Here is a 26,520-nt window from a genome sequence, read left to right as displayed (position 1 = left end):
ATTCTGGGTTACATCAATTTGAAAGCAGATTTAAAATGTATTTCTGTTTCTGTCAAAGCTGCTTCTGTTTGTTAGCAGCAGATTCACATAGTAGTTAAACCTGAATGATTTATTAAAAAATGTATTTATTTATTGGTAGTAAATTCTCTCATTTCTTATTTTAAAAAACAGTTCTGGGTCCTTTTCAATAAGCTAACAGCTATCATTCTTTCATTCCTATTCAGTCTTTCCTCACTTTCTTACCCTAGTCTCAGTAACTGCCAGTGTCTGCAGGAGACTTTGTGAACATACAAGTACTTGCCATTGGTGTGGCTACGTTCCAGCACCCTATGTGAAATGCAAACTGTGGATCTCTCTCTTTTTTTTTTTCTTCTTTTTTTTTTTTCCTGTCAAATTTGGATTGGTAAGTGTTCACACGCTTCGAGGAGGGCATTTTTCATTTACTGGATGCTGTTCTTGGATTGGAAACTAGTGAAAAGAGCAGCTGAAGAGGAATAGGAGAGAATAGGAACAGAACAGCAACTGAACCATTCTGCTTTAGGCATCCTTAGCTGCGTCCTGATTGAGCCATTCCGACAAAGGTTGGTTGTATATCTTTCTAATTTTTTTCTTTCCTCAGCTCCTGGCCGCAGTTAAAGCTTCAGTAGTTGCAGGACAACTGCAATGTTCACTCTTGCTTTTTCATTTGGGTATTTTTATGTTCTATGTGAAAATTTTCATTTCCAAATACTTGAAGAAATAACCAACTGTATGAAAAATGAATGGGGATTTCTTAGGGTTTTGTTACATAACTTATCTTGATGAATAACATAGCTAGGTAAAAATTATGAATATTTCATACAGATATGCTGTATTTAGCAACTTGTGCTGGTTTTTGTGGGTTTGGTTTTCTGTGAAGATTCATTTGATTAGATTTTACTGGGGCACTTCTCAGAAAGTAGGTTTCAAAAACTCTTGTCTAGGATGTATGTAATTTTAGATGTGCATGCATATGCAGGAATGTGCCCTAGCGATGTTTGTGCGGTTATTCAGAAAATAGAAGTTCTCATCAACCACACTTGCACAATCCAGCTTAAATTTTGACATTTGTGAGCAGTCTGTGGAAATTAATAGCATACAGTATTTTATTCACTAGGCATTAACACAGTGTGATAAATGTTTTCTGCAAAACTCTAGTAGTGCTATTTGTTAAGCTCAATTTCATTCCCAGGTTAAAGTGCTACCTCTGGATGCCATTTGGGGCTTTTTCTGATGGCCTTCTGAGGCCTTTTCTGATGCTATGCATGGATCACAAATGGAGTTTCTTCTAGACAGGAGGTAACTTTGGGTGGCTAGAAAGTAGTCTTTCCGATATGATGAGGTTTCCTCCTGATAGATGTTTGTGCCTTAAAACTGAGGCTTTTGAGGTGTTTTGGTGGTTTGTTTTTTTTTTCTTTCTAGAATGGGCTTTTTCTGAATCTTTATTACTTTGGAACACTGTTACTGACTTGCTCCTTCTTAAGCTGTTAGTCTTGCATTTCTCCACTCTTCCTCTCTATTACCAAGTATAAATGTTGTGCTTTAGTGCAACTTTTGGTTGCCAAAAAGAAGAGCTTTTATGTGTGTGTGAAATAGGGAAGTCAGAGGCTGGCTGGAATTCCCACCTGTGTCCCCTGCCCGGAGTATATGTTTTCCCAGTGTATGAATTGCTGGTTCAGGCCGTGAATTAATGCCTCTTGGTGGATTAAGTAGGGGATCTGGAAATGCAGTCTTCAAAGTTTGTAATTACAGTGTGTGTAAACTCTGATGACATTCATGTCCCAAATTGCTTTTTGCATGTAGATTAACATAACATTTAAATTTTTAACAATGTGCTGTCTCACCTATTGCTGGGTTTTTTCCAGCCTTAGGCTGCTGGTTCCATTCTTTCTTCTCTATATGGAAACAACTGACAGAAAATCCTATCCCCATTGGCATTTTATTAGAATATACCTGACAGAAGAGGAAGAAGGAAAAAAAAGTGGAATATAAACCAGTAAAGCTGTGAACTGGCAGAGAAAGAAGCAACACTGGAGATGAAAACAGAGGAAGTGAATCAAAGAAATCTTTATAAATGGGGAGAAAAGGTGTTGCAGAGTGAAGCATCTATTTGGAACGAACATTGTATGTCCCTTTTTATAGCTTGAGACTTCTTACAACTTTTTCTTGCCTGGGTCTGTCTGCCTGCATCTCTGTGTTACCCTTTCTACAAAGGCTGCCTGTTCCTGGGCCCAGCTGCCACCAGCTGTCACCCATGTCAGAATCTAGACTCTGTTGAGCATCCATCTGCTAATTAGTTATCCCCAGTGGCAAAAGTTTCAAAGAACACAAGCAGCTTTTCCTGAAGAGCAGACAAAGCCTGCTGGGGCATAACACTTGCCCCTTCCTAAACAAGCACGTCTTAATTACCCTTAAACAGACCCTTCTCTTCCCCATCTGCTCCCATTGCATTGTGTTGCCATGGCAGCAGTTAATGCTAGCACAGAACCATGCAATAGGAAACTGTGACAGTTCCAGTATCGTTGCTACCGCTTATAATGAAGAGTATGGTATGGGTGCTACATTTGCCTCTCTTCAGTCCATCAGTAATTCCCCTGTTCTCACATGCTTTCTAAATATATCTGCTAATGGTTCTTCCATCTCATTTGCTCTTTCTTTTAGAAACGCAGGCTGCATCCCATCTGGTCCTGAAGTTTTTTGGCAGCCTTTGCACAGTCTAATTTCTTCAACTCTTTCTTGGTGTGAGTTTGGGTTCCTTCAGCATTTATTCTTCCTCCTTGGTAAATTAATCTTGGTTTCTGACATCTGCCTCACCTTCTTTGTAAGCACGGAGGAAAATAAATTATGGGGTTTAGGGATGTAGGGATGTCTCTGTCTGTCTTTCAGTAAAATACTTAGTTCGTTCTTCAGAAGTCTGCAGTCATCTTTATTCACTTTTCATTTATATGCTGGAAATGTCACATTATTTACCCATGCTTCTGTAAGTAGACTTAAGTGATTTTTTTTCATGTTATGGATATTTAAGTCCCTTTCCTGTTCTCAATTCTATCATGTGTAGCTTCTGACCATAAAGCCATAAGGAATGAAAGAACTAATGACCCTTAAACCCTGAGAGTTGGTAATAACTTTGTATTTAGGCACGACTATGGCTAAATGTATATTTCAAGATTAATAAGAAATGTTTCTTTAACCACATCAGCACAAGAAAATGTGGGGCACTTCCAAGACCAGATACAGATATAGAAATGTTAAAATGCTAAAAAAATGAGTCATTCATTTTACAAAATTATACCTTCATAAAAAGGAACAGATCTAATTGATCATCTGTAATTCATAAAATGTTTGAGATGTGCAGCAAGAGTACGTTGTTTACTTTCTTGAGTGATATTTCATGAAAGTGCAGGCAGACATGTTAAGTGGCGAAAACTGCTGAGGGAAAGCAAATCCCTAATTCTCAAAGCAGAGTGAGCACTAAATGTAAGATACCTTAAAATTATTATTACTTTTGGTATTATGGCAAGTATCACCCCATACTTGCATTTTTTGCATATGAATGATAATAATAAAGAAGAAAAATTTTACCACAAAAATAAACCTATTCACACCTATACACACAGTAAAAAAGTTTGTGACAGTAGGAAATGTGAAATGTCTGAGGGACTCAGAAGGACAAAACAAAACTTGTAGTAGGAAAAGATTAGTGGGGCTTTTGGTTGTTTGTTTGGTTTTGTTATTTATTTAAAACAAGTGAGATTAATAATTTGATGTTGAATATTCAAAAATGAAGTTGCTTCAATTCCACCAGTTTCAATTCCAGTTTCATTAACAGCTGTAGAGGTTTCAGAAAATAGTAAATAGTAAGACAATTCATTGCACTCTATCAGAAATTGTGTGGAGATGATGAAGACATAAATAGTGTGGTTTTTTTTAGTTTTCAAAAAAAATGAAATATCAATACTTTGAGCCCTGATAGTTGATGTAGTCTCAAGAATTTTGGAAGATTTGAAGGGTTTCCAAAGTCAAAAGAAGCCAGATATGAGCTTTGAGAGTGAAGGAGTCTGTATGTTTTAGAACTGTAAATACATATACTGAACAAAATATGTGCAAACCCAACTTCTTGTAATAACTTTTCACATTGCTACTACTTTTGGCATCTCTGCCTTGTAGAGTACCAATATGAAAGTCATTACACACAGTGTAATGTAGAAACAGATTGGTAATAGAAGCAAAAGCTATTTTGATATCTGTGATTAATTTCCTGCTGCATTCCTACAACTACTAGATTCAGACTTCCACTGAACTCAATTGATCCCTGTTTATTTACAGTTTATGAAGCTTAATCATTGCAGAAGATTTTAAGCTGATGGCTTAAAATTACTTACCAGACTTACCTGTATTCCAGACTGAGAAAACTTATGTTTATGGTTCAAAATTTTAGTTGCTCATATATTGCAATATTTAGTTGCTCAGGGTTGCAAAATCTTTGGGTAGAAAACTTGCACAAATGTATAATAATGCAAACAGAAATACACTGCACTCAGCTGGAGGTGATGCTTTCTATTTCTACACCATAAAATAATATGATTTTAGAGATGAAACTATTATGGTTTGTCTGTAGATATGTAGTTAAACACTGTTCAGAACAGAATTTTGTCGTATTTCATATTTTATTAGGATTTTAATTAAAAGGATCTGTTCAATCTCTTTATCATTGTCATAATAATGTTTCATATTAGGAAAGGAAAATACTGATATCTATAATATAGGTGTATCTATTAAACAGTAGAGGTGTAAAAGCATTTTAATGCTTTTTAAAATATGGGATCTGATGTAGTGTTAGATAGAACAGGCACTGATTGTTTTTTCTGCCATACAGTAGATTTTATATAGCCATGAGCAGCAGTAGTAACAATTTATCCATATCTATGTCATAAGATGCTTAGTTCTAAATTGCATGTATCTACTTTGCACTGAGGAAAGAGTACATTCTAACATCCAATGAAATAGTGAACAACAATTTTTACTTTAGCGTCTCCTAAATGTGTTCTTCCATACAAATTTTCTGCTAAATACGTGACTTTTATTCACCAGAAGTAAAGAATCTTTTCTCTTCAGGGTGGGGGGTGGATTGGGTGGGTGGGGATAAACCACCTACTACCCCCTCAAAAAAAAAAAAAAAAGTTCTTATCTTCTGAGCTGGCCAGACTTTAAGCTTGATGTAGTCGTGTTCTTCAGGGTGAGTGCTGTATGTGATCAGAGCGAGCCACCTCCAAGAAGAGGGGGGGAAGGAGAAGGATATCTGTTCTGTTCAGAGACAGTAAGCAATGAAAACTGTCGTCTTGGAGTATTCCAGAGCTTTCAATGCCTTGAGTGCGTGTGGCAGCAGAACACAAACCGACTGTTGCTTCTGAGATGCCACAGTAGTGGCTTATGCTACAGAGCCCATAAAGATACTAAATCCTCTAAGCTCCTGTAATTTCTGTCGCCAGTATGGCAGGGGAATGGGCATGGGCAGCGTAGTCAGGTCACAAGCAGTCTCGTAGCTTTTTTTTTAATCTGTGATTTTATAGGTGTTCTCACTCTGCTGATTTCCATAGCATAACATTGATTTCCATAACATTACAGTATTGAAAGCTGATTAAGAGAAAAAGCAATCAAGTCATTTGATTTATTTTGATCTCTTTTCAGCCGCTATGTTTGATCATGAGCCTGGCTTATTTATTAATACTGTTATCATGTTTGGTCTCCTTGAAGAGCAACGTAATTAAAAAGTTGATTTGTTGACATATTTGTATTTCCATTTGCGTTGAACATGGATTAGGAGATCTCGTTTCTTTTAGCTTTGCTGAATTTTCATTAAAAATGCCCATCAGAATAATTCAGTGGCTTGACTCTGCTCTGAGACCTGCAGTTTAGGGTACAGCACAGGCATGTTTTTGAGTGTACTTCTAAACACAGAGATAAGTGAATGTATCGTGAAGTTACACATATCTCTCTCTCTGTTGTTTTGCTGTGTGATTTAAAAAAAAAAAAAAAAAAAGCTTTATTGGAATATCCACTATCCACTACTGAAATCTTAAAAAGCTATAAAGCTATACTTTATCTGGGTTTTTTGCACTGATATTATAATATGTATAGTTACGTCAGCGTTTTATGTGTGGGGGTATTTGCTTTTTAAGAGAAAATGAGTGACAGCTACCAGGAATCAGTAGGAAAATATTCATGCTTTCTGATGTAGTATTGGTAAAGTTGGAAATATGGGATAGCATATATTAAACTACTATACGTACCACCTATATGAACCACAGTAGAGAATCAGTATTTGCATTTGATTGAAAAAACAACAACTAATAGAACTCTATTTGTAATAGGAAAACATATACTGGTTTTCTCTGTTACTTTTTCAGACAGTAAAGAAAACAGCAGAAACCTGACTACTTTTTGCTAGAATGGTCCTTGCCTTAAAAGCAGATACAATAATAAAAAGGGCGTATATAGAATGGCTCATGACATTGTACACTTTAATACTAAAGTGGCAAAAGAATTAGAGATACATACTCTAGGCAGTCTGCTTGCCCTCCCCTTTTTTTTCTTCCACTTGATAAATTTTCACTTGTATATGGACAGAAGAATGGAGGAGCAGAAACTTACGCACCGAGCTCAAGAACTGTATATGTGCATTCGCACAGACAGATGCACAAACATGTCTGCAGTGTGGTATCCTATAGGGATTGTATGGGAGGGGAAGGGGGGAGTGAACTTTTGTTAATAGGGCCCAGCGAGCAGCGATGGGGTGGTGTTGCCACCAGCAGTTCTGCCTCGTGTAATCAACGTTCCAGCCAGTCCCTTCCATGAGGGTTTGCAGAGCAAAACATGTTGGTCAGAGCTTTCCTTGGGAGCGTGAGAAAACCCCCTATGCTGGACAGACCACTGCAGGGGTCTGGAGAGTCGACGTCGTCCTGGTGTCACAGTGGAGAAACGAGAAAGCATTCCGCGCACGCTGCTGGGTCATGTGGGGAAGGAATCCTGGGAGGGACAGCTGGCAATCTGGTGTTGCTCCAGGGATCTTGGTATAGACTGTATTGCTGCTGGACAGGTCTCTTTTAATGGTCGTCAGCTCTTCATTGAACTGGTGTTGAGAATAGCTAAATAGAAATACGGTATTACGTCATTTCCCATGTCCTCCCAGTACAGGATTTTCTTCCATTTTAAACAGTTTATGCTGTAACAACATAAAAACTAAATTTTGTGTCTAATCTAGGGAAGACAAACGATAACTTGATGTATGTGTGTTATCCAGGTACGTAAAGGAAAAACTGATGACTGTATGGTTTTCATCCTCTAGATAACTGGAGTAAAGCTGCATCTGTACGGTATCGCCAGAGCTGGCTACTTGGGCAGCATGGAGAGTATTTGTTAAACTTTGTATTTTGACTTAGAATGGTGAGGAAACAGTAACTTCAGAAATGTATTTTAGATTAAATGAATTGCATTTGAAATGTTTTTTATTTAAAGTAGAATAAACAGTTGCATAACTAATATAAAGTATTTGGGGAGGTGATGGAGTTGGGGATGGATACCTCATTCCTCGTACAATCAAAACTCACATGATTTCAGTTTTGTTTGTGCAACAGATGGAAGGAAATGCACCATTACTCAAAGAAAATCTATGCTTGTTGAGGAAAAATACTTTGATCTCAGTGAAATTTGTTTGCCAGGTGAGTAACAGTTTAGATCCTGAGCTAGACATGCTTGTGATTGAGTGTTGGGGTTTCCTTAACTCCAGATGCTATAAAATCCCACACAACCTTATGGATTGATTCAGTTCTACCTCAGATATACATGAGTGAGATTTTGAAGTTGAAGAGCTTGAAGTTCATGTATTGATGGATCTCCATCAAATTATTCTTGTGAGTCTTCCATAGAGATGCAGGTGCAATTTTTCTTCAAACGACCAAAATTATAATGAGGTTAAATGAGAATCGAATTTGGAAGAACCGCTGTCCACATTGAAGCATTGCCTTACAAACTGCCCAACGCTGAAAATGCTTATGTACTGTGAACACGATGCAGCAGTCATGGCTTGCTGACCGTGCTTACCTGACAGAAGCCTTCTTAATGATGAAAGTAAAACTGTCCTGGTGTGATAGCTTTCAGAGATACTACACAATTATTCATTAATAAGAGTAATCGCACAGGAGTGGTTAATTGCTATTCATATTTCCAGAAAGATGCAAAATATCTGTGTATCTGACCTTTACAACCTGTCTTCTCTCTAATTACGCTACTGCCAGGAGGGGCTGCTTGCAGAGCCTTTTGATGCCTGTCCTTGTCAGCAGGATAACGTGAGCTTTTATTTCCTCAGGGTATCCTGCTACAGATGTTACGGAAGGTTAATTTATATGGAGTAGCATTTCCCTGACACTTCCATGGAGGTGAATCCTTCCAGCAATGTGACACCTGCAGAAAGCAATATATTGTTTATATGGAGGGGCCTATTATTGCAGTTGCTATGGAAGTATAAATTCAATCTTAGTAGATTTGTTTTGAAGTTACTTGACTACTCAGATGGGTTTTTTTGATATATTAATTTCTGAGTACTGATTTAGCTGGCTGTTTTTTTTTTTTTTAAATATGGATTGCTTTGTTATATACAAAACTAATTTAGAAAAATGTCTTCTTTCCTAACCTAACCATGTCCTGCTATTGTCATGGAACAGTTTTGAGAAATAGTATTTTATAAGGTAATTTCTAAAAGTTTTGTGTTTTGCTTCCTCAGAGAATATGTTGGAAAGAAAATTAAAATGGTATGGCTGAGGTAGTTTCAAGTTTTAAACCTGGCTTATCTGATCAAAATTCTGTTTGGATAGTGTTTATGTTTGGAGTGTTTCTGATCACACTGGATATAAACTCTGCTTTTTTCACCTGATTATAGAGCTGGAGCAGTTATTTTTGAAGCATTTCAAATCGGGAGCATTTTAGAGAAGCACTGGTGTGTAAATGGAAATGTCAGTGATAAATATTAGACAATAGAAACCACTACAGAAGACATTTTTTTTTGTCAAAAGGACTTCTGTTGACTGCCTGCACATACAGTAAAATTATCTGATTAATTTTGTTGCAGAATTAAGTGCAGACCATAGAAAGATTCAAGTGCTTATTTTCATGTAGCAAACTTTGTATGAGGTTCTGTGGTGTATCATCTGTTATGCCCCCTTGCCCTTTTAATAGATTATTTTGACAAAACTTAAACTTGTTTTCTGCTATGAAAATAATTACCAGCAAACTTTCCTTGTTACAATTGCTGTTGGAAGTTTGTGGTATTACTTGTATGCTGTAGGCCGCTGATATTAAGATCAGTGGAAAAGGCACTTTTCAAATGAGTGAATGTAAAAAGAAGTGTGTCATACTGTCTATTTTGATTTTTAAATATATATAATAGTCTAATACAATATACAGTATATACAGTATAGATGATGTAATTATATAATTTATAATCTTAATACAATTTGTTATTTTATATTTAGGTATGCTTATATATTTATTGGAAAGCCTGGAAGTTCGAACACTTCACAGTGAGGATCAACATGTAGAATCTTTGAGATTTTGAGTTTAGAGATACAGTTTCAGCATGTAAATGTTGGGGTGGTGAAAGGGTGCGTTTGTCACTCATGGAATAGGTTGACACGACTAAACACCTTCTAGGTCCAAGGTTTCTAGCACATGAAATCTATTTATTTCATGAACCTTTGGTGCAAAGGTCTTGAAAGCAAATGATAAGACTTGCAGTATGAATTTGCATCAAGCAGTGGTAATGCCTTTGCCTAGTATTAGTTCATCCTCAGCAAATGGATGCCAAAGCAGTGCAGAGTGTATAAGGCTATCTTTTGGAAAGGATCCTGTTGCAGTGCTGAAAAATCCTTTTACTTTTTGCTTTGTCCAGATTTCTTCGGCTGTTGCTGAGGTCAGCACCTTAGGAAAGAATAAAAAACTAGAAGCAAATATGCCTGAAACCTGTCACTGCTCACTGGGGTGGGGGAGAAGGCAGGGGCCAAGGCAGGAATGGCTTATTGTTAGGGTGTGAAAGGGGTTTGGAACAGAGTGAAAAGGGTTTTTTTAGATATCAAAATTAATTACTACAGATCTAGATCTGGAAGTGTTTGCTAAGAATAATAGGGAGAGGATATAACCAGCAGAGCAACTAATAAAATTATCTGTTTGGACTAAGCTTTTCATTTTCTAATAGGACTGGAAGTTATCCGGTGCTTCATTCTCATTACAGCTTGAGTATTCCATGAGCTGTAAGATTCTGTATAGTAGCTTTTGTTTATGCTTCAGGGGAAAAATGCTTTGGTTACCGAGCTTCCTAGAATTCGTCTTCATCCCTTTTAACACACTTCTGAAAGGTGTAGATGTTAAAAGTGTTAATTAGAATCAAAATAGCAGAAAATGAATAGATGCTGAAGTATCTAGTTGTGATGAATTTCTACTTCGTTAACGTTTCTGAGCTGAGAGCTCAAGGGCTTTATTACTAAACCAGTCCCCCTGTTACAGTTCCCTATAAAATATTAAAATAAACTACATTGATACTGCTCTAATGTAGCATTACAGAAATAACAAACACATCTGGCTGCATGTAGAATATGACAATGCTAAACTCACTGTTGTGTTGCAGTCCTTTTAATCTGATTATACTTGAGGAAATAATCTGTATGGCCATCAGAATTTCCGCTTTGCAAATTGCCTTTGCTGACAGGGCATTTCCTGGAGGAACTGAATGGAATACTCTTATTATCAGATATTAGAGGAGATTTGTTTTGATATAAATAGATCTTTCCCTTTATGTGTACTGCTGTATACAGAGGCAAGATTATGTTTTGGATTCCAGGCTTCTTGAAAAGCCTGGGAAGCAACTACTGAATCCCTAACTTTATTATTGTTGTTATTTACTACATAGTGATACAGGAATAAACTAAACTGCTATTTCTGGTCTTTAATTAGGTGTTGTTCTTTGATACAAATCCTACTGGAAATTCACAGTGCCCCTTTCTGTTTTCCACTGTCAACAGCTTTCAGATAATTATTTTGAAGATTATTCTTGGTAGAAGCTGATTGCTACTCTAACAATAAATAGAACAGAGTAGGAGAGAGGCATAACTTTTTCTTGTAAATTAAAACCAGTAACTTTTATTATAATGTAAAATAGCATAATTTTTGAAGTTCTAGTTAGGTTTTTGCACAGAACATTTTTATGAAGAAATACAGAAATAAAAATATTAGCCAAGCAATTATTAATTAATTAATTAAATTACAAGATCTATTTGAATGAAAACAAGTTAATAGGACTATCATCATGTACACCAAGTTTAATTTTAGAAGCTTTAATCTGAAATATTTAGCTTTCAAATTAGTAATAGTTGCATGTATTTTAATACTTATACCAAGGTTTCCACTTTCTCTGAAAAAGTTAAATAGCCTCATTAGACCTAGTAAAAAGGAATTTTATCTGGAGGAAATGTAATTTAATAATGAGTAGAATTCAATGGGTTTATATATTTTAGGATAAAACAGAATATAATTTAAGTTTCTTAACATAAAAGCATTAAACTCTTTAACCTGATGCTGTGCCACACAGCAGGGAATATTTCTCCCTGTTTAATATAGAACGTTGCTTTAGACATAAAGAAAATAATTTTGTTCAAACCTTTATTTTAATTTAGGCAAAGGACATTGACTTCTGAATTAAACAAATCTGAAATGCCAACACTTTTTCAGTCTTCTTGGCAAATGTTAAGATACAATTTTCAAAGTGATATCGTTGAATCATAGAAGAATCTATTATGAGGCAAATAATGAGAAGCTAAATTTTGTTGGTTCTTGTGCACTTGCAAACCATTCATTAGCAGTGTTGGTTTGATTTACATTTCTGTGTAGAAGGTTTTTTAAATGGGCTTTTTATAAAATTATGTGTGAGTTATCTATTTAATTCTATAATCTGTAATTAAATGAAGTTTTATCTTCTCATATTTTTGTGTTGTACACTTTATAGCTGAATAAATTGGAAGGGCTGAAGTGATCAATAAAATCATGTACTGTGACCTCTTAAAATAACAGCCCAAACAAACTTGATCATGACTGCAAAACTTCCTTTGGAGTTTTGGCACGTAGTCCAAAATATTTTTCTAAAAATGTAATGGTGTTATCTTTGTGATGAACACTCCATCGTGCTCATAGATACAGTATTCCAATGGTTAATAAATCTTACTCAAAATCAATACCTTAGTCTAAATTTGTCTAGTTTTGGCTTCCCACTATTACTAGCTGCTTATGCTTCTTTTTACTTAGTCGAAGAGCTACACTTTGTTTTCTGTTCATGGTAGGACCTTGTGTGTGCCAGGGATTTGAGACAGGACTGTCTAGGCATTCTACTAGAGTGAACTGGGTAGATAAGATCAATACGCTTTTAAAACCCATTTTTCTTGGCATATAAACTAGAATAGTTACCTTTTTATAATGGAACTAGAGAAGAGAGGATAGAAATATTTAAAGGGTTTCCATAAGAATCTTCTGAGAATCCAGGTAACTTTGTGGGGAATCCTTGCTTGTTTGCTTTCCTCTGTAAATCTCGGAGCGGCAGCACACTGCTGTTTCTGTCTGTAAGGTTGCTAACGTGGCTGCTTCTGCCCCCTGCAACCTGCCTGCTCTGCCTGCCCTGCCTGCTCCTCGGGCTCTGCTCTGTGCAGAGACCCTCTGGCTCACACCTTGCAGCCCCAGCAATCTTCCCTGCCCTGAGAAAGCTCGTCTAGGACAGGCTCCTAACTTGTGCTTGTTAATTAACACAGGTGCTTGTTAATGCATGTAGCACCATGCTGAACAGAAGTAAGAGACACTGTCCATTAAGTCTTTTAGGCTATGGATTCTGTGATTTAATACGAGATTTTTTTTTTTCCTATCTTAGATTTCTTGATTACAGAAGCAGGCAAAATGCGAGTGCATTTATTCTGATTTTTTTTTTCCCCTGGATGAATGATTTGAGATTACAGAAAACAATCGGTTCAGATATTGTCATACAAAAATATAAAATAGATCATTAAGAAAAAAAAAGTAATATTTTAAATTATTGTAATAATAACAACAACAAAATATAATTACTACTACTTGATTCAATGAGAAGTAATCCTATATTCTTAGGATATTTGTATGTTGATACATTTTTGAGTTTGTGCAAAGCTTTCGAAGGGACCATTGGAAGAGTATATATGCAGACTATTATATATAACATATAACATATATGCTCAGTATAACAGATCTTAAAACTTTATCATACGTATTATTAGGGTTGTGATTATTCGGGAAATAGGCAAGAAGAAATGTTAGTCTGAAATACGGTAAGGTATGAATGTACAGTGCTTTGGCTGCTCATGTTAAGTTTCCTGTGAGCACACCATTAGCCATAAAAAATATTATTTAGCTCTTAGTGAAATGAGATGAGCTGCTTGTCTGCATTGTGGGGAAAGACAATGCCCATGTGTTTATCGTGGAGAAGCGGACTTCACAGAAAAGTCAGAAATCTTCATATTAAATTCAGCATCGGGCTGATCCAACAGGTAGCTTGTGTCTGTACCACGGATAGTCTTGCATTAACTTAGTACTGGCACAGTTGCTGATCTCACCATTTTGTAATGCTTGGTGCTCAGAAATTTTCAGTTTTGTTTCTGGTTGTGTCCTTCTGCATCTCTGTCAGGGAAACTATAAATTCTCTAGAATAAGTGATAATAAATGTTACTATGTGTAGACCATGTAAGCCAAAGCTTTGTGAACAAAATACCATGCTGCAAGTTTTTCATCTACTTATACAGTAGGTTACAGAGACAAGTACATTTGCCTCTGGCTATTCTTGCTGCTTCACAAATCATAAATGTGTGTATTAAAATGTATACACTTTAAACCACATTAAATATAGACATATGTATGTAATGTGGTTGGAAAAAGTCTGTAATACCTCTTGTCAAACTACAGTGTTTCAAAAAGCTTGCTTCCTACAAAGTATTTCAGTAATGTAAAAAACCAAATGTTCATTCAAGAATTACTTTATGACCTTGCAGAGAACTACAGGACAGGAATTAACAGGAAAAATCACACAGATGCAGTGTTACAAGTACAGAGGATCGGTGGGTTTGCAGGAGCAGGCTTAACATGTCAATTCCTGAAACTTCTCAAAGTACGCTACGCAGTGTTGAGTAATATGATATGTTTCATCAGCACAGAAGGTAACATTTTCTAGGTGTTAGTGTCTCGACTATGAAATCACTGAAAAACTGTGAGGGGAAGTAGTGATTGAAATGCCAGCAATGACAAGAAAATCCTGTTCTATATATATGTCCGAAATGAAAGTGTGAGTAATGAAAAGAAAGCTTGGTTTTACAAATATGGTTTCATCTGATACAATATTTACATCGCTTTTGGAGGACTCTAATTACTTTGCAGATAGAGACTTTTTCCTCCTTTGTAGCAGTAAGTCATTCTTCAAACTGTAGTTAATGCGTGCTGTTCCTTTTTACTGAGCTCCTGATTTATTCATATGCTGTACTTATTTCACTTTACACTTTGCTGATTTTCTTCCATATAGCAGGCATAAAGGTATGTGCAGCCCCTTGGTATCAGGGACTGAAAAAGCAGGGATGCTACATATTTGAAATAATTGCTTATGGCTGAAGTTTTCAATGAGTCAGTTTTCATACAGTGGCACTTGATGTGAGGTTGTGCCTTCTTTTGACATTCAGTTCAAAGTGAAAGTGCAAACTACTCCTGGGAAGACAGCTCATTTTGGAATGGCTTATTCATCCTTGAAACTTCTTCTTCAAACATTTTAAGGGTCTTCGTAAAGGAGCAATGCTGTATGTGTGCTTTAGTCAGCAAAATGAACAGGTGTTGGCCCATAAGAAGTGATACAGTAAGATACAACACATCATCAAAAGAAAGTTTTGAAGCTAACCAAGCTCAAGCTTACAAGTTTGGACCTGCAGAAATCTGAAGGAGCTCTTGATTTATGTATTTGGTACATAAATTCTTGATTCATACTGTATGCAAATAGTTACTATGGTCAGATGCATGATGGTATGTACTAAGTTAAACAGGCTCGAAGTTCTTCCTTCACAGCGATGGAAAAGGCATTCCGCTGAAGAAGCTTGCTTGAGGCCAAGCAGGGGTCATTAGCAGAGCCAGAGTTAGGAGACAGACCTGCTACCCGGTGAAATCTGTTTGTTCCTCTGGTGTCATTTCCTTCCAGTGTTGCTTTGTACATATGTGTTGCTACATCAAAAATGTTTGTGCTAAGTATCCTGCGTGTGATTCATTGCTGGTGAGCTAAATGATACAGAAGGACTTAGGAGCTGAATTATGATAAGTGCTGTTTGATGGAGAAGTTCAATGTTTGTCATTCAGTAATACGCATAAAATGCTAGGTGTTACTAGGAAAGAAATGCACAAGCCATAATATCTTGTTATATATCTTATAGTTTAAACCCATTTATTCAATGCTGAATGGAGTTCCAATTACCTTATTGGGAAAGAGTAAGAGAAAGGTGATGGGAATAGTGATAAGTACGACAACTCTGTCTTGAATAAAACAGATCCAATTTTACAAAAGGCATTACGGGCCCAGAAAAGGTCAATAGGGCATAATTATTCATAATTTTACTTAGCAAAAGGTGTCACCAAATGAAATGGCAAGGTTTAGAACAAAGGAAGTATTTTTTGGAGGCAGCTTATACTGAGATCATGGAACCTGTGGTAAGGAAGCTAGTTTAACCATTTTTTATCTTAAACTTCATGCCTACAGTTTTGACGCATCGCTTCAGGCATGGGTTATCGGGAAAACATTGCCTGCATGGGAGTTAGCACTTCCAAAGTACATACTAACTCGTTCCTTCCCCACCTGAAAGATCTAGAGGTGCTCCTCTCTGTAGGCATCAATTAATTTTGGACGATGTCAAATCCTGGTATGAGACCACTGGGTAGATACTCATCCAGCGTGCAGAGGTAACTGTGCTGGGTCTCAGTGTGTGTAGTATTGGTACTGACAAAAGCCTCCAGCCTGGACGCACACAGACAGTTGTCATTTGAGGTGCCATTTGCGTGTTTATTTAGCACAATCTTTACAGAGAGCTGTGGGGATTGGGCTTCTGTTGGTGGAATTGTCCTCTGATCGACTTCACTGATAGGGCTCTGATGATCATCACTGGGTAATTTGTGGTACTAGAGGAGGATAGGATTCAGAATTATCAAAAAAGTGAATATTAATAACATAGAGAAGAAACCAGAGTTATTTGCTAATGGTCAAGAGTTCAGGAAGAGTTTTCTGTATGTATTCACCTTCTACCTCCATTCTTCTGTAGTTTGGACCTCTTTGATTTCTCACTTCAAAGGAAACACTGTAGTATTGTCTTTGTGCAAATATGGAACAAAAGGAAGGGCCGGTTCATAAGCTGGGATATAGATATTCATTAGGCACACACTTTTTGGCCTTGAATGGTTGTAATACATGATTACGTGCTGTATATGACCAATACATGGCATTCACAATCTTACAGGTTTTTTAAGAATTTTGCTCCTTCCGTCTTAATTATGTATTATCACGTCAGAGGTGTAGTCCATTCTTCCAATGACTTATTTGATCTTAAAACGAAAGCTTTGACCAACTTCATATTTGGTAAATTTTGGAGCATTTCCTAGTTACAGAAACTTAAAAATGTCTGTTAGTTTTTCTCTAGATTATAATATGACACATATAAATAAATATTTATGTGATGGTCACATTCAGACATTGTGATGGCCATAACTTTGCAAGTGTTAATTTTGCAGTCAGGAGTCCCAAGGTATGTGTTTTACTAGCAGATTTACCTGTGTGGTTTTGTGGGGTTTTTTTTGTTTTGTTTTGTTTTTTTAAAGCATATGGATGATACTGAATTATCATTGTAATGGAATTTGAAGTTCTCTGGTTATTAGATTTTTCTCCTTTTGTATAAGAAACTGTGTCTTAAACTTACTGCTTTAGGGTAGTACTAGCACACTATAGCTTCTCAGAGATGTTTTTTTTTTTTTTGGCTTCGATGTAAAACTTCAATGAATTTTACTTTTTGGTAGAAAATTGTATGTTGACAGAAAATCTGAAATGTTAATGTCTTCTGTTGCGAGTCACAAACTGTGATGTGTGCTGGAGCTGGTTGTTCTTTTATTTCTCCTCCTTTTTCCTCCTGACACTGCAAGAACAAGTTGTGAAAGACAGTGAAAATAAGGGCAAAAAGGTGGTTTGAGCCACCTATCTTGAGGATTAAAGATTTCAGTTTTGCAGGTAATACAATTTTAACTGTGCCTTTGGGAAATGAGATGAAAGGAAGTCTAAAGATCATGGTAAAAACAAAAGAGAATAAGTTACTTGAGGCCAGTTGTGGAGAAAAAAGCAATATTAAGAGGCAAAAGTGAAAGTGATGAAAAAGAATGGAGAGAGATAATATATCAGGTTCTGTAAATCCCTTTTATTTTTTAGTAGCATCCATAAAATTGAAATGATCTACTTCGGGACATTCTGAAAGCAGGTATATCATATCTACTTTTAAGAAATGTACAGGAAAAAACATTCACAAATAATCTCACTGAGAATACTAATAATCTCCTAAAAAGTGCTTAGTCTCAGATTGCTATAGCCATACCGTCTGCTATTCTTAAAAAAATTGCCTTAAAATTGCTATATTTTGAACACAATAAAATACCAGAATGTGTTCATCTGTAATCATACGTGGTTTTGTAAGGTATCACTACTTCTTATAGCCAGAAGTGTTGCATTATGAGAAATAATAAGGAATCTCAAAGTTTTCATAGGAGACGGAGACATCCGAGAGCTGCCATTGTGAATCTATTCACAGTGCAACAAGACACTTGTCTTGAAAAGGTTCATTATCCTTCACCTTTTTCAATCGTCCCATGTTACAATCAAAATCAGACAAAAAATGCTTTAAAGCAGAGTTATAGGTAAGAGAAGCTTATGATACAATAAAATAATTTTTCAGACATGCTCTAGTCAAAGCATTATTCATTTTTACAGAAATCTTGGTTCTCCACAGATGTTGAAGTGTAGATTTAGCACTAGCAACCCCTCTTGCCCTGGAATCCTCAGACTTTCCACATTCCCAGATCTTCTGAATTGCTGGGTATCAACCTATTTTCCAGGATTTTTCTAAAGAAACAGTATTTACAAAGTCTCTTTCTTTGTCTGCTGTTCCTCCCTAGTAATGCTTGAGCGAACAGAACAATTGCAACCAAATCTGCTGTAAGAATATAGGTTTTAAAGAGAGAAAATCATTGACCTATAGATAAAATTGGTAGTTCAGTAGAAGTTCTAGCCTGAATGAGTGTTTCCCACTAAGGGAAAAGCTGAAGCATGACTTGGAATACCTTTTTGTTTGGCTAACTGATCTGCCAGGCACAGCTGCGCTGGTCAGACAGCACATGCCATTTGGAGCTAGGCATGGACCTGTGGTGTTTCTTGTACGGTGCAGGTAGCAGGACAATGGGAGGATGGAAGGAAAAGGCATGTGAGACTCTTTAAGAGGAGAGGTGGTAAGAAAACATTGAAGAACACAATGTGAACAAGAAATGTGGTTGAAACCAAACTTCATAGGGAGCCAGGCTTCATTTGTTACAGTACTCATAGAATAACTGATTTATTTTTAGGACTGTTTTTCTATATTCTTCAGAAGTTAAGGTTTCTTCAAAATGTAATTTCAAGTATAGCTGTAGTTATCATCAGAAAAGAGGTTTTGACCATGACTGAACATTTTAATATTAAATGTTTTTGAAGAGACATTGTACTCTTTAACCACCAGTCACAAGACCACCGATGAGAATAGAGAAGGTACCATAAATGTCCTATGTTAGCATTTTTAGACTATATAAGTTTAATTTTAATAGTGACCTTTTGGCAACATACAATTGCAAGCCATTTTTAGTCTCTTCTACCCAAGACCCAAGCATGGATATTCTGTCCATAGGTGGGCAGCTCTTCTGTCATTGCAGCAGATCTAAGACACCGTAGTGCCTTTTAATCAAGTTCAGGTATGGTGCAAGAGCAGTCTTCCACAAAGACCTTATCTAGTCTTCCTGCTTTTTGAGAACTGAAGTAGTTGCTCAAATAAGAATGAAGTTGGCATAAACTACTTTTGTCATGGAGGTATTGCTGCTGCAGTATTTTGCTGGAGTATAATTACAGGGGGAATAGGAAGGGAGAAGAAAGAAAATTGGAACAGTTGATTATTCTGAAATGCATTTTTTTTACACAGACACACAGACACCCCCCCCCCCCCCCACACACACACACCCATCCCCCGATATCTCCCTTTTATTGAGTTGTCAGTAAAATTATTTTTGTGGGTCCGGGACAATAAGGATCTAATAAGGGTAACAAAACCAATTTATATAGAGATGTAAAAATGGATTATCTCGCATACTGTTTTACTTAGAAAGCATGGTGGGGAGGGACCTACATTATAGGTGACTTTTAATTTAACGCTTCGTATCTTGGAAGCATCCAGACAACAGTGTAGATGCAGGTTTCGTACAACTTCAGACTGTCAGGCAATATAGTGATGATAATTAAATGTGCGTTTCATAGATTTAAACTAAAATATGTCCTCATCATATCTCTGTGAGGGTTTTTAGTATTAAAGTACCAAGTTTCTGTTGTTGAAAAGGCATGAATGGCCAGTATTGGAATAATCAAGATACCATGAAGATAGTTGTTGATTTGTATTTTTGTTCTATAAAATGCAAATGCAGTACATTTTCATAGTTGCACATCAGAACTTTTCTAGGGGGGTTTCTCTGTTTTGACAGACTGCCTAACTTTTTCAGTATTGCTGCTGGAAATCCTTCCTTCCTGAAAGAGGTTGCACGGTGAGAGCCTTGGATGGTGTTCTAAAGCATAGTATAATTGTCCGTGTGTGTTCTCTTGCAATGTGATTTAACAAACATTTTGACACTGATTTAATCTGAGTATTAGTGTCCAACAAGTGAATTTTGGAGAATACAGATGTCTTTCAGATTAGTTTTTCATGTTTTATTGCTCAGACTATGGTGACTGAAAAATACAAGGCAGAATTATGACATTGATAGAAGAAATGTTCTTCTGGTAGCATATGCAGTCTGTAAAATAATTATATTTACATATTTTCACATATACACATACATTTTTAGACTTTTGTCCTCTTAAGAAAGTTGAGAACATTGGAGAAAATTCTGGTGTGACATGACTAGGAAGTGATGTTTGTGAAAGTTCTTTCCTCATTTTTAGTATAGTCCAGTGATGAAGCTTTCCAAATTACACCGTAAATATTTTTATTCAGTTATCAAAAATAGCATTGTGTCAGAAATGTGAAAAATTAATAACAGTGATCAGAGTAGGGAAAATTAGTAGTAACTGCACTGTGTTTTCAGACATTTTCAGTATATTCAGGCCTCTCTAGTCTTAATGATTTCCATGGTACTCTCTATTTATTTCTAGAGTCATTTTTATGAATTTTACTGTAAATAGGACTATAAATAACTTCCTTTGTAGTGGAAAGATAACATAACCTACTAGGGTGAGGGATTAAATAATTTATTTGTTTGTTTGTTTCAATATGGAAGGTCCCTTATATGGGCTGTCCCTTGTAAAGGCATGGTGAGAACTGGTTTATTATTCTGTGCAGATGTGTATGGTGTGGCACTTCTTAAGCGTGCATGTTGGGACTGCAATGAGAAAAACTTATTCTTGATGTACTTTGCTTATTTATACTTAAAACAGATTTCAGAAATGTGTAGTTCAATTAAAACCAATGTCTGGAATATTTAAGTGGCTTAATTCCTTACCAAATTTAGTCTGCTTTCTTTATGTACCCTATGTACCATCTTACTTATACCATAGTATGCTATGGTATCTCTTAGTATTTTGCAAAATATTTTGCATCCAGTTGATACTGCAGAAATAATTAAGGCTTATCAGAGCATTCATAATAATTAAACCCTTTTCTTTTGATTGGGATCATCCTTTCTAGTAATCCTCGTTGTTTGCCAGAGAGATCATGTTAAAAGAAAATTTACAGAGGAATGCATATGTACTTTACAGTTGAATTGATAGTATTGGGCCAGAGGCTGCTAACAGTCTCCTTGTTAGAATCCCAGAGTGCAGTATTTCCATTTGTAGAGTCGTGCATAGTGGGGGCTCTTTCTTGGTGTCATTCAATTCAAATAACTCAGAAGCAGAGGTTATCCTGAATGCCACTGTATTCAGGATGCCCTTTTTCTAAGGACACATAGAAAGGCTGAAAGGCAGCGTTTCCCCTCTGTTTCAGAAGTAAATCACCTTTGAATTAATGAGATGGTCATTTTGTTGAAGAACACAGAAAAATCTTCTGTGATCCTGCTTGTCTTTCCTTTTATTTATATTTCGTTCAGTGGTCTGATCAGTCATATGAAGACCTGTATACATACTTGACCTAGCAAAGAAGTCTCTAGGGGTGACAGGTCTATGAAATAACTCAATGTGCTTCATTTCTTTATCTTAAAAGGCAATGTACCTACCTGAGACATGTATCTTTAGATAGATAGTAAATTTTGCCTGCCAGCAAAACACAGTGGAATCACTTCAAAGCATTTGCAATGCTCTAGAAAAAATGCTTAAAAGTATAAATATGTGGAGTATGTATTTACTTATTATTCAAAGAAATGTGAATTATGATAATTTTTTCTTTCACTATAGTCATTGTAACGCTTTATGTTCCTTTTTATGCTTACAAGATAGCACAAAAGGGGAGGAGATAAAGCAGTTGTGTTAGTTAAGTACGAATGTGTTGTGGGCAGAGTAAACAGCAGGACTGTGTGTCATCTGGCATCTCTCTTCTGTTTTCTTTGTTGTTGCTGCTGAAGGAGTGAAATAAGCCAGTGCATTTATTTTTATTAGTAGAAAGGTAAGCTTCATAAATATTGGTGGCTGGCAATCTGGTTAGTCCTTGAAGGCATATTACTCCACTTCTGTTTTATATCGATATGAAAATTCTTGTTTTGTCATTCTCCACCGGCATAAGCTGCATTATGGTTGAGAATTTCTGTGTTCTGTTCCTAAAGAGTTCTTTCTTTCGCTCAGTAGGAGGAAGTGAAAGAGATTTGGCACCCTCTTGTTTTTGTTTTGTACTGTATCATTTCAGTCTTACAATATCGTAACAGGTCTTACTACTAACATTTGTATCAGGAAAAAAAACCCAGAAGAATCCTATGGTTGATTCTTACTCTTTTGAAGGATAATGTTGAGTACTGTTGCTCTTAGCATCATTCCTGCTTTAAGTTAATGTTCTTCTGTCTGAAAATTTCAGTAATGCAAATCAAAGCCAGATTTTTCTTGCCTGTGAGGGGGTATAAAGTGGAGCCTCCTTGGCTCTGCCCTTCCTTATATTCTGGGACGGCTCTTCAGATCTTCTGCCATAGCACGGGACCAGTGCAGCCTTTCTTACATTGTGCATTCAGCCAGCTTTCTGAAGGAATACAGAGTAATCACTTGAGAAATTAGTTGAGTTGTAAAATTATTTTTTACTTTTCTCTGAAGTTTTGGGAAGTTTAACTCTTCTAGCACAGAGGGGAAACATACCTACATCAGATGTCTTGGTATAGTCCTAAGACTGTGAACAAAATCGTGGTGAATTGTCCAGGGCACTGTTGAAACAAAGTGACATCATAGTTAGCTAAAGACAAAACCACAAATAGTTCTTCATTAATCGGTTTACTTACTAATTATTTATTCAGTCTGATGTGTACAACATTTTTGTTTATAACTGATAAGGAAAACTGAAACTTTGTAAAAGTTTAGTAAGAAAACAATAGCATGAATCTAGACTGTTGCCAAAATTCAAATGGCGAAAATAACACGTACACTTCTGAAGATGATTTTTCATCGATGAATTTCAAACCACTCTGCAAAAAGATTTTGTGTTGACATTGCCATTTTACTGACAGTCCAACTGTACATGTAAATCTAGAATTGAAGCAAGCCAGAAACTTTGACTGGGAAGGAATCTGAAAAAACTTGGAGAATTTGTTAGTGTGATCCAGTTGCTGAACTTTCGTTGAGGCAGTGATTCATGAATAGGCAGAATAATAGGAAAGATAAGGTTGTTCCCTGTCTTTAACGCTGTAACTGGTTTTGATGCTATGGTAGGAATTTCAGAGACCAGCTTTACCTGTATTAAACTCAAACGCTGAAATTCCATGACACCGACATAAAATTCACCAGCATTCTTTTAATAATTTGGATGGAGGGGGTTGGTTTTGAGATTTGTAGTCTTGCATCAGGCTTTTTGACTTTGTGATGGTGGAGTAGCCTGGGAAATGTTCTGGGAGAGAATCATATAATCATATGATCATGGAAGTTGAGACTTCTGCAGGGAAACAATGTAATTGATGATTAAATAGAAACTGCTGTGAAGACTTGATATTTAAATAGTTTTACTCTTAAAGACAGAAATTATGAGAAGGCCAGGAGAACTGTTTGATGTAACCGGCAGCTCAAAGTTACTGGAAAAATTTAAATAAGCAGTCTAAGGTCATGAAGACAATTAAGCTAGTTTGTTATTTCAGGTGCGAGGTGACACCTCAAATTGGGAGCTGTTATATCATTTTCAATCATTGCATCAGTGCAGAACTAATTAGTTTTGTAGAATTAGTTTAGGACTATGGTAACATTTAAGTAGGAAGTCCTATTAACATTTCTTCTATAGAGTGCGTTTTATAGAGTATCAGCTTTGACTTCTATTTCTGCTAACATGTCATAATAAATCAGTTGGCTTTGATTTTTGTTTACATACTAATTCTTGGTAGCTCTAAAGCTTTTGGAGCTTCGTGATATTAATGCATCTTCCTGAATTCTAGGAATATTTTATCTTGTTTATACGTCATAGATAGAAAAGTAAAGAACAAAATACTGTAGTTTTAAAGCAGCAATAAGATGTCATAGCCCTTCAGTGTCTGACACTGAATTCTGTGTTTTCTTCAGTGTAAGCTCTTACCCTTGGTAATTGGGTTAACTGCATTTTATACTCCCTCCTAATAGTTTCATACTGCTCCTGCAAGTATGCCGCAATGAGCCATTAGAGCAAACATTCAGTAGCTCACAAATCAGCTGAAATTTTGATGTGGAAATTAGACAAACTTAATTTCATGAATAACATATCTAACGTCAGTGTTTCATAATGTGTTGACTCTCCATCATAATCCACAACGACCACTCCTTTGAAGAGTGGTAGATATATTTATCTTTACTAACTTACTTGTGCCAATGCTAGAGAAGACTGATTTGTGATAAAAACATTAAGCACATGAACATATTTTTTTAATGCCTGTTAATGTGGTAATTGATGGTTTTATGCCTCCTTTTCTCTGTTGTGGTTCCCAGCATGGTGGTGAACTTCACCTCAAAAGCTGTGATAACAGTGTAACAGGTGTGTCCTATTCCTGCAGTGGAATTGCTTTTATTAGGCTCCTTGTGCTCTGTGGGAGGCAACGTAGTTGCCAGAGGCTTGTGTAGGACCCAAGATCTCCCTTCTAACTATGTGCCCAGCCCAGTTAGGTGATGCTTTGCCCAGGACGTTGAGAAGTGAGGCATAAAATAGCAAAACTGGGAAGACAAGTGTGCAAGAGAGCTTCAGTATTTTGATCTGTGACCATGTCACTGGTGGCTGTCACTTAAACGCAGCTTCTCTACAGATTGTGAGACTTAGAAAAACAGAAATTCTAAGAGCTGTTCCATGATTTTGACAGTGCTGGATCCTTCTCTCTTGTCTTGTGCGTGACAAGAGGAAGAGGTTACTTTGGAAATGCACATAGAATTTTTCTCATTAATGAATGCTCATATGGAGAAAGTGCTGTAAAGATAGATAAACCTGACATTAGTTACTGATGATTACATTTTTTTGGGAATCAAACAAATTTTGATGTTCATTTGCACACCTGGCTACTCCTTTCTGTAAGGCAATCAGGGTTTCTTTAAAGATGCGATTTTTCAGGAACTTGTCTATGGTTCATAAAAGCTTATAATATAACCAATAATGTGGATTTACTCCAAGAAAATTTGCAGTGCAAGGTTAGCAATTGAAATATCAGCAACATAAAAAATAAACAAAACAAAAAGAAATCAATTTCCTATTTTTGGTAGAAGTTCCGTTAACTGTTTAAGTTAATAAGCAGTTGGGTGTTAGTCTCTTCTCCCAAGTAACAAGTTGACCGTACAAGAGGAAATAGCCTCTAGTTACACCAGGGGAGGTCTAGATTGGGTATTAGGAAAAATTTATTCCCTGAAAGGGTTGTCAAGCTTTGGAACAGGCTGTGCAGGGAGGTGGTGGGCTCACCATCCCTGGATGTGTTGAAAAGGTGGGCAGATGTGGCACTTAGGGATAGTTTAGTGGTGGGCTTGGTAGTGCTGGGTTAACGGTTGGACTCTATGACCTTAAAGTTATTTTCAACCTAAACAAGTCAATGATTCTATTCTGTATTGTCAGATTAAATAGTATACTTGTTTCTTTAAAATGAATAAGTTCATGTAACTGTATGACAGGGTGGAAGTTCCTGAACATCTAAATCATATTTTTTTCTTGTTTGTCTCGTGCAGTGAAGAATAATAGGCTGTTTGGTTTTTTTCCAGATAACCTTTTTCATGCTGCTGTCTGCAGTGTGCGTAATGCTGAACTTGGCTGGTTCCATTCTCTCTTGTCAGAACGCTCAGCTGGTGAAGTCCCTGGAAGGATGTCAGTTGGTGAGTAATGAAAAACAAGTCTCTTATAAAGGCCAATGGATTTTATTTTTCTTTTTTGTTTGGTTTTATACACATATTCCTTTGATTTTCAGAACAGTATGTGTTCAGTAGAGCCATCTATAGGCATTACAAGGTGAAAAATAATGTTGGGACAAGTCTGAGACTTAAAATGCTAATGTATTTACAGTGTTTTGTCACCTCAAAAAGCAAACTGGTATAATAGAAAGACTTTCTTCTCCACGTCATGGTACAAATGACACTTAGAATAGGTGGCATACAGGCCACGTGAAAGCGATGTAGTGATTACCATTCCATGCCTGCAGTGTCAGGATTTCATCCAGTACCTCCTTATACCGCCAGTTTATTTCACAGACATACTGATAGTAATGTTTTGGTATGCGTATGTTAATATTTTATTTGCCAACCTAAATTAGTTCTTTTTTTAATTTCCAAAGCAAATTTGTATTACTTGTGTTTAATAAAATACAGAATAATAAAAATTATCATGATGTGGCATGCTCTAAATTATTAAAAGTACGGTATACCTAAAGGCTTTATGTTGTTATTTCAGGAAAAAAGTACATATACATTAAAGTCTTAACGCATTTTCTGACTTAAACTTATGAAGATGTCTATAGAAAAAAACTCATGTCTGAAATCTCTGATTTACA

The 26,520-nt window shown here is 36.3% G+C and overlaps 1 protein-coding gene across 5 annotated transcripts in view; it reads left to right on the top strand.

Annotated features, from left to right (window-relative positions):
* ENTREP2 (endosomal transmembrane epsin interactor 2) overlaps positions 1 to 26,520 on the top strand; it is a 145,757-nt gene that overhangs the window by 63,806 nt on the left and 55,431 nt on the right. For 3 of the 5 annotated variants that reach the window (XM_055814912.1, XM_055814881.1, XM_055814886.1), the window contains exons 3-4: positions 7,653 to 7,736; positions 25,739 to 25,849. In XM_055814912.1, coding sequence (XP_055670887.1) covers positions 7,653 to 7,736; positions 25,739 to 25,849 — 195 coding nt within the window. The remainder of the gene's footprint in view (positions 1 to 7,652; positions 7,737 to 25,738; positions 25,850 to 26,520) is intronic. The other 2 variants (XM_055814896.1, XM_055814903.1) reach the window with 1 other exon arrangement.

This window comes from Falco peregrinus, chromosome 1 (assembly GCF_023634155.1).
Source record: "Falco peregrinus isolate bFalPer1 chromosome 1, bFalPer1.pri, whole genome shotgun sequence".
Lineage (NCBI taxonomy): Eukaryota > Metazoa > Chordata > Aves > Falconiformes > Falconidae > Falco > Falco peregrinus.
Note: the sequence above shows the minus strand (reverse complement) of the source record. Positions and strands in the feature narration are given on the sequence as shown.